This window comes from Papilio machaon, chromosome 21, assembly GCF_912999745.1.
Source record: "Papilio machaon chromosome 21, ilPapMach1.1, whole genome shotgun sequence".
In the NCBI taxonomy this organism is placed as follows: Eukaryota; Metazoa; Arthropoda; class Insecta; order Lepidoptera; family Papilionidae; genus Papilio; species Papilio machaon.
The window spans coordinates 2126956-2139452 of record NC_060006.1 but is presented as its reverse complement, the minus strand read 5'-3'; the positions used below and the strand labels follow the sequence as shown (position 1 = coordinate 2139452).

The following is a 12497-nucleotide window of genomic DNA, read 5'->3' as shown; positions in this document are numbered from 1 at the left end:
GTAGTACAATCCATGACTTAGTTGAACCTGAAATAAACGACATATATAATTAAATAATTGATAAAGTTGGTCATCTAAACAATTAGACATTGATGTTTATCCGTGGTGTTGTGGATTCGAAACAATGACCGCGTGATCGAGAGTCTGTACCCTTAAACATTATACTAATGGCGTTCCTATATTAATTAAAGCATATTTGAATATTTACTTTCGACTATCAAGCAAATGGTTAACATTTTTCATCTTAAGTATTTTTCTCGGTATCATTTTAATTAAGAATTAAAAACTTACATAAATAAAGGAGAAAATTATAATACATCTTATTGTTTGTACTGTGTATGCCGCCATCTTGTATTTTTAAAGGTAACGTTTTAAATCCATAAGAAGTTACAAGGCATCTTATAACCTAAGGTTTTTCGTAATAACAATGCAACCTTTATCTTTAGCATCTGATTGATCACGTATAAAGAAAACAATTGCAATCATAAAACGTATTACGATAAAAATTCAAACAATACAATTATTAACAATACTACCAATATTATAAAATATGCAACCGTGACATTGACAAGCAATATACAAGCGAGATGTATGAATGTTGTCACTGTTTATCTAATGAGTCTGAAAGGGATGACGATACAATTCCCAACTAAACACCGCTGGCAACCGCTACCGTCAGCACCAAAATGGCGAAAATCAAATACACATAAAATACCACGGTCTATAGCCTGTCGATGTATAAAAATAAATGGCTAAATAGGACTGGATTACTTGCCTGTAAATCGAAGTACGGTAAATAGTGAAAATAAATGAGCATTTTTAACCTATAAATAATAGAAAGTAATAATAAAATTTTAGTGAAATAGTTGGAATGACTAATCATAATATTATTGTGAAATAATTAAAACAATTTAACATTTTATTGAATAATTACATAACATCTTAAAATTGTTAGCAATGATATCACGATAAGAAATATCGTTAAATTAAATGATCATCACGTACAATCTTTGCTTGTAGAAAACTATTTTTTTTAATTACTACATAATTTATCATGCAATATCATTTATGTACGAAATATCTTTAGCCGGTACATATATACGTATGAACATTTTTTTTAATGCATAATAATTTTTTCACTCTCAAAGAGTTGAAATGAAGGTTCGAAAACTGTTTTGGTCTTCAGTAACAGTTATTTTATTAACTTCGATTTATGTAAAAGCTTGCAGTGATAAAGGAATATGTTTGGTACGTAAATAAACTGCTCAGCTGTTTAACTAACGTATTATTAAAACGATATCAGATTAGCTTTTTAAATAAGTATTATATTTAAGAATAAGTTTATTTATGTCTTATTGTTTGCTTTGGAACAATTGTCAATTGCATAAGTTGATTTTTCAAATACATTTAACACCTCAGATTGTATTTTTCAAACGATTTAAATCTTCTATTTTATTCTTATTAAAAAAAAGAATATGTAATTAATTGTCATCACATTTTATTCTTACAGTTAGAGGCGCTGAAAGAAATGAAGGAATGCAAAAAGGGGGTTCTCGCTTCGTAAGTATTTTTCATATAACACATTTTCAAGATAATTATGAGGTTAATTAAAATTTATAATATTTGTTCATTTCAGATTACTAAAACCACTTCTTGCTGCTAAATTAGGTAAGTTTTTATTAATTTATATTCAATTTACATCATCAACACCAATAGTTAATTTATCTTCGGCTAAAAATGTATTAAATTATAAAATTTTCAGAAAAGAAAGAAGGACACTGTAGTAAATGTGGTGCAGGCCCGCCACCGCCTCCGCCCCCGACTCTAGTCCTCATGCCTGCGGGCCCACCACCAGGATGCCTGCCACCACCACCACCACCCCCCATGGTCCTGCCACTGCCACCACCCGCTCTGCCATCGCTACCACCCATCGTACTATCAGCTCCCCCGCCGTTGCCTCAGCAGCTGTGTCTTCCACAACCACCAATGATACTCCCCGCACCTCCTTCACCATTCATATTCTCAGCACCTCCACCTCCGATAATGCTCCCACCTCCACCTCCCGCGCCTATGTTCCTACCTCCTCCACCCGCACCATTGTGCCTGCCACCACCTGCGCCGGCGCCTCTAGTGATATCCCTAGTACCTCCCGCACCTCCACCATGCTCATGCTGCCCGCCTCCACCTCCGGGGTTGCCCATGACAGCGTTCATGGTACCACCTCCCGTGCCTGTGACTTTGGAACCAAAACCTATTGAATTACCTAAATGCAGTTGTCATTATTTATGATTAATCGAAATTATCTGATGCATTTGTACTCAGATTTATTTTGTACATTTCAATTAATTTTTTAGATTTATTATTTATTAATTTAAAGAAGAATGTATTAATAAAGTATTAAAATATAAGTATTTTTTTATTTAATTGGAATGAATGATTTTTTTCGTTTGAAAAAGAACAAAAGAAATTCCAAGAATGTAATCGTGTCGATTAATTTTTTGGTCTTTAATAAGTGTTTCTAAAATGATGAATATTAATTCGTCCAACAAGAAATTTCCTATGAATAAAAACTATTTTTATATTATTTATTAACTAGCTGTCGCTCGCAACTCCGTCTACACGTGTCTTCTTCAAAATTACAAATTTCATCGAGATCCATACAGCCGTTCTGGAGATACCTTCTAACAAACATCCACCCATCCATCTAAACTTTTTCATCTATATATATATAAAAGAAAGTCGTGTTAGTTACACTATTTATAACTCAAGAACGGCTGAATCGATTTGACTGAAAATTGGTGGGCACGTAGCTTAGAACCAGGAAACGGACATAGGATAATTTTTACCCCGTTTTCTATTTTTTATTCCGCGCGGACGGAGTCGCGGGTAAAAGCTAGTTTAGAATATTAGTAAGATAGTCTAATTTTATTCAAAAGGAAACTGGGAATTAAAATGACTAGCATTAAAAAACCTCCATATTGTTATAAATCATTTGATTTCTAGCTAAAAGGAATATCTACAATCAACTACAGTTTACTGTATTTAATAATTTAATATCTCTAACAACACAACCTCTACAATTTACTTGAAAATACAACTGCATTGTAAACCTATCATTTAATTTATTATTCATACGAAATTCAAATAACAATGTCTCGCCATTTTCGTTAAAACCCAATATTATTGCATAGCGTATTCATTATTTGAATCTATCAAATTAGTATTCTAAATGGTACCTAGTTTATATCTAGTCTATTCAAGTCTTAAGAAATCATTTCTAGAATAAGTACTTTCTAATAGATTTTAATTTTGAGTAGACTTGGGCTTAAAATTTTTCTAATAAAAAAAATACAGTCAAATTGATAATCTCCTTCTTTTTGAAGTCAGCTAAAAATATGAATCTGTCTATGTTAGTCCCTGCTATTGTAGATTTATTTAAATTCAAACTAGTTGGAGGTATCATAGTTTTGACTTGTTGGTCAGCAATTGGTGAGTTTAAAGTGTTATTTAATTTATCTAAGTTAGCATTAAATGGTAACTTTCTACATTCTAGATAAATAATACTGAGTTGAAAAACTATGGATTTTAAATTAGGTCTTCAATTATGTTATAAATATTTGATAATTTTCACAGATCGTGTTAATTTTATGAAACAATTCTCCAGTTACGGTATGATGGTGATATTTACTTGCAATACGTTCCTCTTAGATCAAGAAAACAATAATCGTTTCTATGGCATATTGTACATACCAAGTTCACAAAACTATTCAAAACAGGTATGTATTACCTGTTTAAGGGAAGAAAGTAAAAGAAAGGCTATCTTTCTTACTAGTCTTACTTTAATCTTACTTGTCTTATTAATATTATAAATGCGAATGTTTAGATGGATGGATGTTTGTTTGAAGGTATCTCCGGAACGATTCAACGGATCTTGGTGCAATTTGGCACAGATATAGAACGTAATCTGGAACAAAACATAGGCTACTTATTGCGTTTATTTTTAATTCCGCGCGGGCGGAATTGAGGGCGAATTATAGTATCATAATAAAAAAAATAAAAGAAAGAAATATGTTAAAAATATTACTTTCTTGACCCGATCGTCGTTAATATAGCAACTAGCCTTGGCTTTTTTCGAAGGAATTTTAGGCATTTGTTGCATCAACAATTGACAATTGTGATATCAAGGATTGTAAGAAAATTAAACTTTATATTAATGATGTTTGCTTGTTCTCAGCTTCGACCAAAACATTTTTCTCAATGGTATAAATGGGTGATCGTAAACGAAATACCACAATTCATTTACAATGCTCGATACGATGCGGATGTGGTGCTACTACGTAATGAAAAAATTGAAAATATCACAAACTTAAATGGTAACTAATTAATTAAGAAACGGCTTAACTCACGTTTTGATCGTCCGGTGGCCGTCCGTCAAAACGTGAGTTAAGCCGTTTCTTAATTAATTAATTATGATGTCTCACGAAAGTTTAAACAATTTAATTAAATGGTAACGTTTGAATTTAATAAGAAGAAAGTTATTGGTACTTTCTTTCTTTTTCTTCTTCTTTAAAATAGATTTAAAACATGTAAATTGTTATCTAGACTAAATGGAAACAGAAAATGTTAGATTCTATTTTAAAAACTAGGGATCTGATTTTAATTTTTATATAGAGATTTTGGTCTCAGAAATCAACAGTAAGACGTTACAATAAATAAAATAATCGAAATGTTACAGCAACCGCTACAGTTCTCTCGCAGACTTTCTATGACGATGTTTATATCCACCCTCGTGATGGTGTGGCCACAAATGTTTGGGCTTATTGGAATCCAACGGGAATACAAATAACACACGGACGAGAGAGAATACTACGCCGTTTAGACTTGAAACAGTATCCTCTTAGAATTGCTACTCCCGTAAGTATCTACTTTTAATCACTGGAATTTCTGACAATCTTACTACTCGAAATATTATAAATGCGAATGTTTAGATTCATGGTACCTCCATAACAGCAGCATAAATCTTGATGAAATTGCGTGTAGATGTAGAACACAGTCTTGAAGAACACAAAGATTACTAATTAATTTTTTTTATTAAATCCAAAGACGGAGTTGCGGGTTATTCTATGGGATGTAATTAATTGGGCATTTATTATTGTATACCAACGTTTAGTATTGTATGTTTCATGTCCTCTCTTTTTCTCATTGTATTTTAATATCTTTGTTCTCTTTCGTATGATAATATGAGAGCAAACGAGATGCCTCCTTCAAACTATTGTAATTACAGTGAAACTTGGTTAAGTGGGACCTGGATAAGTGAGAAACCTCCATAACTGGAACTTATGCTGAGGTCCCAACACTTTGGCACTGAATTACCTCTGTTAGTGGGACGAGGTAAACCTCTATATCTGGGATTTGTTCTTTCGATTTATCATCATAGTTACCTCTATAACTGAGACAGCGAGTAAATTTTATATGCATAAACCTCTGTAACTGAGATAACATTGTTTGTTTACTCATTCTTATTCTACCCACAAATTTCACACGTAATTCCAAGTACGTAAGTACAAATTTTGAACGTTATTTTATTTAATGATCGCACGTGTATAACTGAAATAACCTGTATTCTCACCTCTATTAATGGAACCCTCTGTAAATGAGACAGATATTTATTTATACCTGTATATGTGAGACACTGGGTAAGTGGAATACCTCTATAAGTGAAACGACATTTCAGGTCCCTTGATGTCTCACTTAACCAGGTTTCACTGTATTTTTTTCTTCTCTTTATTAATCTAATTTAAACTTATATACATTGATTGTTACAGTTAGGACAATACTCGGCAGACTGGTACAATGGTACATTCAAGGATTACTTATTAGATGTATCAATGCCAGAACATGACTCAGGTGTTCGCTGCGCATACGCAGCATCTCTACTACTCATCGAAGCACTTAATGCTAAGTTAGTTAATATAAAATGTTTTTTTTAATTATTTTTATTACGACTCGAATACGAATCGATTAAACTAAACGATTTTAAAATTTGAAGTTTTTTATTCGTATTTTTCCCCTGTTATAGTTTTTTTAACACCTTCGAAGTAGCAAATTCATCTCGTTGGGTCGAAATGCGCCCTCAACGATATCTCCGCCTCGTGGCAAGCCATTTTTGACCGACCAGTACCAGTAGGGGTAACATAGTAGGTTAAATTAACGACTGAAGCTAATATTTGTCAGAGACGTGTTATACCCGACGGAGCTATGGAGTACCGAGATCCACAACAGCAGCATGTTACTAATGCTGTCATACGGCAGTGCGGACCTCGGCGGCGGAGTGCTGCGGATCCTGCCAAATAGGATCACTCGCCTAGACTACGCCCTACCTATATGGCCTTTTCGGTGCTAATATTTTCTTTCTTAATTCCTTACTATAATAAGTTTCATTAAGTAATTTCTTTTTCATCTTACTAATATTATAAATGCTAATGTTTAGATGGATGGATGAATGGATGTTTGTTTGAAGATATCTCCGGAACAGCTCAACGGATCTTGACCAAATTTGACACAGATGTAGAACATAGGCTACATATTGTGTTTCTTTTTTAATTCCGCGCAGACGGAATCGTGGGCGACAGCTTGTTATAAATAAAACTATCATAATAACTTTTCTCAAGGGACTGGTTGATGTTTCAGCGTTGGTTTCACATATCTATCGGAGCGTGAGAGCAGCAGTAATATGTTTGTAGTACCATTCACTGCTGCTGTTTGGTGGACATGCTTTGGCTTCGTGCTACTTATGACTCTAGCACAGAGGGTGACTGCCATGAAGCCAGTTGAGAAAGAAGGAGCCTTTATGGCTGTACTGGCTACGTATTTACAACAAGGTGTGGTCTATTATTCGATCTAAGACCCTTCGTAAACAAGATAACGTAAATCTTCGAAACTATTATTGTACGGTTGCGTCCCGAAAACCGCATTTCTACGCTCCCTTCACAACGTCGAATCGTCGACGCGTATCGTTTATTACGTCCAGTACAGGAATAGCGACTACATGTCAACTGTATAAATTTACTCCGCCATCTTGAAAATCGCAGTTTTTTTTAATTTTCTGACTACTATCTTAACAAACAAGTTGCGAGCGACTGGCTTTAACGATGACATATAGAAATGTCCTCAACGCGCGCTGTGTACGAACGTCTCTAACATTGTATTGCGTAAGTCGCTTAGCGACTGAACTCGCCAGGTTTCCAAGATTTACGTCGCCTCGTGTATAAAGAGCCTTTATTACTGTACATTAATAATTACTGCACGAGTCATTAATCCGTCACTAAGGAAGATTACATTGTTATGATTTGTATTTCTCCGAAATAAAAAATCGTTCGTCAGACATGCAATACGTGAGCATTGCGAAATAAAAGTAATCAAGCACTCGATTACTCAGCATAAAACAATTAATATTATGTAAGTTAATATGGCAAAATGTTTCAAAAACTATTTTCTTATAATAAATGGATAGGAAAAGGAATGTGGATGGCGCAAGAAATGGGATGAATAAGAGAGGGAAAAATCCTTTTTCTGCACATTCCCTCTTCTATCCCTTAAATGTTTTCTAAGCGTTACTAACACATCTTCATTTCAACTTAATGTAGATGTCTTTAGCAATAATATTATTGGGCCATTTGCTTACTTTTTCACTTCACTCGCAGTTTACTATCCTGTAATTAAAACCATAAAAGAACTGCTGTAATTTGTTATTCTTTTAAAATGTTTCTCCGTCAGACGCAAGCGCAGTCCCCGAGGGTGCATCAGGAAGATGGACATTCGTGGTCGTGTCTGTATTTTCAATGTTGATCCACGCGTATTACACATCAGCTATAGTGTCAGATCTGATGAGCACTGGACGCAGTGGGCCGGACTCGCTACGAGCGCTGGCCGACTCCAAATACGCGATCGCGTCGGAAGATTATGATTATATGCGGTATTTGATGTTTGATGTAAGTTGGTGTTTTTTTACCTTTATTTCAGACATTAAAGTTGTTTAATTATCACTCAGAGAGAGAATCTCAGTGTAGATTCATAATGAGAAATCAACACCAAGAAACTCTAAGTGACTGTTAACACCAATTCCATAAAAACAGTTGTCCTACATGAGTAAAAAAAGTTTTAACAATTTTTCATCAAGTTGTTAGAGAGATTTGGTAAAAATTTGAATTCTTTTTTAATTGTTTAGGATTATTTGGTCATGCGATTGCGAAAAGCATTACATAGTCGAATTTAAAGGAAATAAGAAATTATGCAATACTAGCTATCGCACGCGACACCGCACCGTCCGGATTAAGAATAGACTTAATTAGTTGTCTGTGTGTTTTTCCAGGCGATGTTGTACATCTATGTCAATTTTCAGCGAGACCAATGCAGCCGTTATAAAGACACCTTCTAACAAACATCTATCCATCCATCTAAACTTTCGCATTTATAATATTAGTAAGATAATGTTTATGGATGGAACAATGTCTTTTATTGTTTGTAGATTTATTTCTGAAAGTTTTATGTTTAAATAAACCTATGATAACAATCTTATAAAGGCAAAATTATTTAGATACAGGTCCGTTATAATTTCTTATTACCATTGAATTAAATTATACAATATAACCAGGTGGAAACCAATTGGGACGAATTAGAGTATTTAAAGAATAAGAAGCTTACATCACGTTTCTACGTGGACATGGAGCGAGGTGTGGACCTCATCAGGAGAGGATATACCGCCTACCACACAGAGTACAACCAACTATACCCACACCTGAAGACATTCACTGACGACCAGCTTTGTAAACTGCAGTATGTGGATACTATACCTGAGGTAAAGGTAACATGACTAACAGACACATTTAACTTGAAGTAGAGTTTTCACATTTGGACTCCTGAAGATTTGATGTAGTAGCTTATCTTTGCATGTTATGTTGGTTCTCAACTATGAAAATACTAGCTGACAACAATAACTTCGTCCGCGCACCATTAAAAAAACTTGATAAGTAACCTATGTGTTCTTCCAAACTATGCTCTACATTTATGCTAAATGTCGTCAAGATCCGTTGAGCCGCTTCGGAGATACCTCCAAACAACCATCCATCCATCCATCTAAACATTTGCATTTATAATATTAGTACGATTATTGTTAAATATTTGCGGTTATAAATGTGTAGGCGTTAGAGAAAACATAGAAAGTTTCTAATGTTACAAAATGCGAGACAGAAAATTGTAATTTTTAGAGAAATAATTATAACTATTTTTATTACTTTATTTATATAAAAGACTCAAAGTATCAAATAGTGATGAAGTAGAGTATTTCTTCGAGTTATCATTTATTTTTACCTTTATTCAGAAAAATAAAATTTGTTTCAATTCATTTGTTTTCTCTTTTTAGTCCGTGACATGGGTGACGACAACAAAACGCGGGCAATGGTTGGAATATCTCCGATCTAAAGGTGGCTGGGTGACAGAAGTAGGTCTAGCTAAACGTCTAGTATCAAACCTGAGACTTCAACCGCCACCTTGCAGAACTGCGTTACTAGCTGAACGAGTGAAGTTTGGTGATATTGCGCCATTGCTAGCACTCTCTGTGCTGGGGACTGCTTTGTCCTTATTTATATTAGGCATAGAGATAATTTTTGCTAAACTTAAAGACGTATAATTTAACCTGTGTCTTTAACTTAATTATTGTCTCGTAGAATAATATAGCTATGCTTGAGTTACACAAAACACCACGTATATTTATAGCGACATCTAGTTTGTTTAATAGAAACTTATTAACCACAAATTGAGTATTTTCCTTAAGCGTTATTATGCTTGTTTTTGTGCTCATAAGATTAACTAATTTAGTTATCCTCACGCATCATCAACGGTCCTTATCAATTAATTAATTATTATCAATATATATCTTATCTTAACAAATCTCTATTCCTTTTTTATCTCATCACGTTCTTATATTATCACGTGAATCATTTGCTTTAAATATCAGTAGTGAGAGGATGCAGAGGTCTAATGTTTTGAAAGATATGGAGTAGTCAGTCGTAAAGTTACATAGGTCTGAAAAAAATGCTAGTATTAATAATAAAATTGAGTGCTCTCAGCTTAGGTCTGACCTATGCGACGCCAACAACGCCATGTCAGAAACTGCAACAGACCCAGGTAAGTTTTTTTTTTCTGCTTTTAAACTATTTAGCCGTAATGATTATAGTGTCAAAGTGCTACTTAATGGATCAAACGATATAAGCTGCAGAAGTCTTAATGTGTACTGTCCGAAAAAAAGTGTAGTTGAATAATTTTTTTTTAATTTCAGATGAGTTCGCTTCACGAAAGAATGAACCAAATGCTTGAAGCACTTTACTCATCATGTAAGTTTACTTTCCTCTTATCAAATCGTAAAGCTACTTCATTTGTTATCTATTTAAAAATGTCTTTTCCTGTAAGTAAATAAAACAAACCTTGCAATTCTTTTTTAGCTTTACTACCAAAACCAAAGTCAACAAGCTCAGAGAGTCAAAGTTCAGAATCAACCAATGGGAACGAATATACAGCTTCATACGATTCACAATATTACTCGCCAGCCTACTTACCAGTTATGCCACCATCGCCACAAGTTATATACGTATCGCCATCGCCACCACCTTTTGCGTACCCCCCGCCTTTACCACCATATCCCGCACCACCGACTATACCCACTCCATATTACCCACCACAAGAATCGCCACCCGAATATCCAGTCCCAGTAGCCCATTATAGAACACCTACTCATGCGTATATACCCATTCAGTATCCACCACCTGTACCACCACGTGTACCATATACACCTCCCTATCCTTACCCAACCCCTCCTTACCCATCCACTCCATACCCTGGGTATCTTGAACCAGCACCTGTTACATATTCACACTGGCCTTACAAGTCATATCCTCAGCCACATTTCGCAGCACCAGAATATCCTCAGCCACCAACTTACCAGTCTCCACCACAACCACCTTCTCCATATCCCGCACCACACCCGCAGTATCCTAGATATTCTGAATTGATACCGATATCGCCACAGTATGTTTAATTTTTATAAAATAAATTATTAACTTATTAACTTTATGGTTGTTTGTTTGAATCCCATTTTTGTCATTGCATTATTTTATCACATTATATAAAATACTAGCTGTCGCCCGCGACTCCGACTGGGGGCAGTTAAAAAAAACTTAATAGGGGTATGTAAAATAGATAGTAGCCGATTCTCAGACCTTCTGAATGTGCAAATTCATAGAAATCGGTCAAGCTGTTTCGGAGGAGTACGGTAACTAGCATTGTGACATGGAAATTTTATATATAAGATGAGTTATTTAATTTGAAATACTGGATTGAACAAATATGGATGTCAATCCATAACCTTTCCAGTTAAAAGCTAACAAAAAAAATCTAGTTTATTATAAATTATAAGAGTCCTTTGCATTTACTTTGTTTAAAACTAGAAGCCTTTGCAGATAATTTTTTTTAAGAAAAAGTGTAAAATCGTTCAGGGTAATGCGAAGAAATAATTGAATATACTCATGTACCTATCTAGATATTCGATCACAGCGTAGGTTTGGGACATGATCATCGGCGTCCAAGGAAATTCAAGGCGAGAGGAATTACATGACCGACCATTAGAAAAAATACAGTCGAATTGATAACCTCCTTCTTTTTGAAGTCGGCTAAAAAGGAACGCTTGCTTCACAAAGAACCCTATAATGTGGTATTGTTAAATTGTTAACTGTTTATAAAATAAATATTAAATAGTAAAAGTCTACAATAATTACGTTACTTTATTATTTTATGTAGTAATATTACTCAACTTTCAACTGAAGCAAGAATTCTATCAAACTTTACTTATCACAATTACCATATTAACCAAATTGTTACTTAATTAAGTGATAATTTAATATATAAAGCATACCAACGAAAAAAAGATCATCACATTGTGTTCAACATGACGCCCTTTCACTATATTTTATTATTATTGGTACAGGTAAATATGTAAAATATTTAATATACATATGAAGAGAAATTCTAATAGAATTTGAACAGAACAGGTCTTCGAAACATTTTCCAGAAATAACCATGTTTTCTTTTTCCAGGGTACTTTAATTTATGCTGATATAGATATAGATGAACATGAAAATATAACAGAAATATATCCAAAAGAAGTGAATTCACAGGAAATAAAAGAAGATTGGGCAGACACATTCTTCGTACCTGATATAGATTTATTCCCAACATCATCGACAGCATCAATGGCACAAGTTGTCAATTCTGATAAATCTCCAGAAGAACAATTAGAAGAAATAAAAGAAATGGCAACATCAATAACAAATGCGATACAAAGTGAAATGGCAAACCTCCTAACATATGCGTTAAGTATCACCAGTAATGATACTGAAGATAGTAATAGAAAGAAAAGATCTATAGATACACCTATGGATAGCACT

The 12497-nt window shown here is 34.1% G+C and overlaps 2 protein-coding genes across 2 annotated transcripts; both read left to right on the top strand.

Annotated features, from left to right (window-relative positions):
- Positions 1-1155: 1155 nt before the first annotated feature.
- On the top strand, positions 1156-2289 carry LOC123722208 (leucine-rich repeat extensin-like protein 3). The gene is made up of 4 exons (XM_045683326.1): positions 1156-1248; positions 1511-1560; positions 1637-1668; positions 1763-2289. Exons 1-4 carry the CDS (start codon positions 1156-1158, stop codon positions 2287-2289), a joined length of 702 nt encoding a protein of 233 aa, XP_045539282.1.
- Positions 2290-3407: 1118 nt separating this feature from the next.
- LOC106718577 lies at positions 3408-9688 on the top strand. The gene is made up of 11 exons (XM_045683324.1): positions 3408-3489; positions 3634-3742; positions 4186-4373; positions 4687-4695; positions 4736-4914; positions 5826-5962; positions 6235-6396; positions 6691-6881; positions 7777-7991; positions 8654-8857; positions 9422-9688. The coding sequence occupies exons 1-11, from the start codon at positions 3408-3410 to the stop codon at positions 9686-9688; spliced, it is 1743 nt and encodes a 580-aa protein (XP_045539280.1).
- The last annotated feature ends 2809 nt before the right edge of the window (positions 9689-12497 follow it).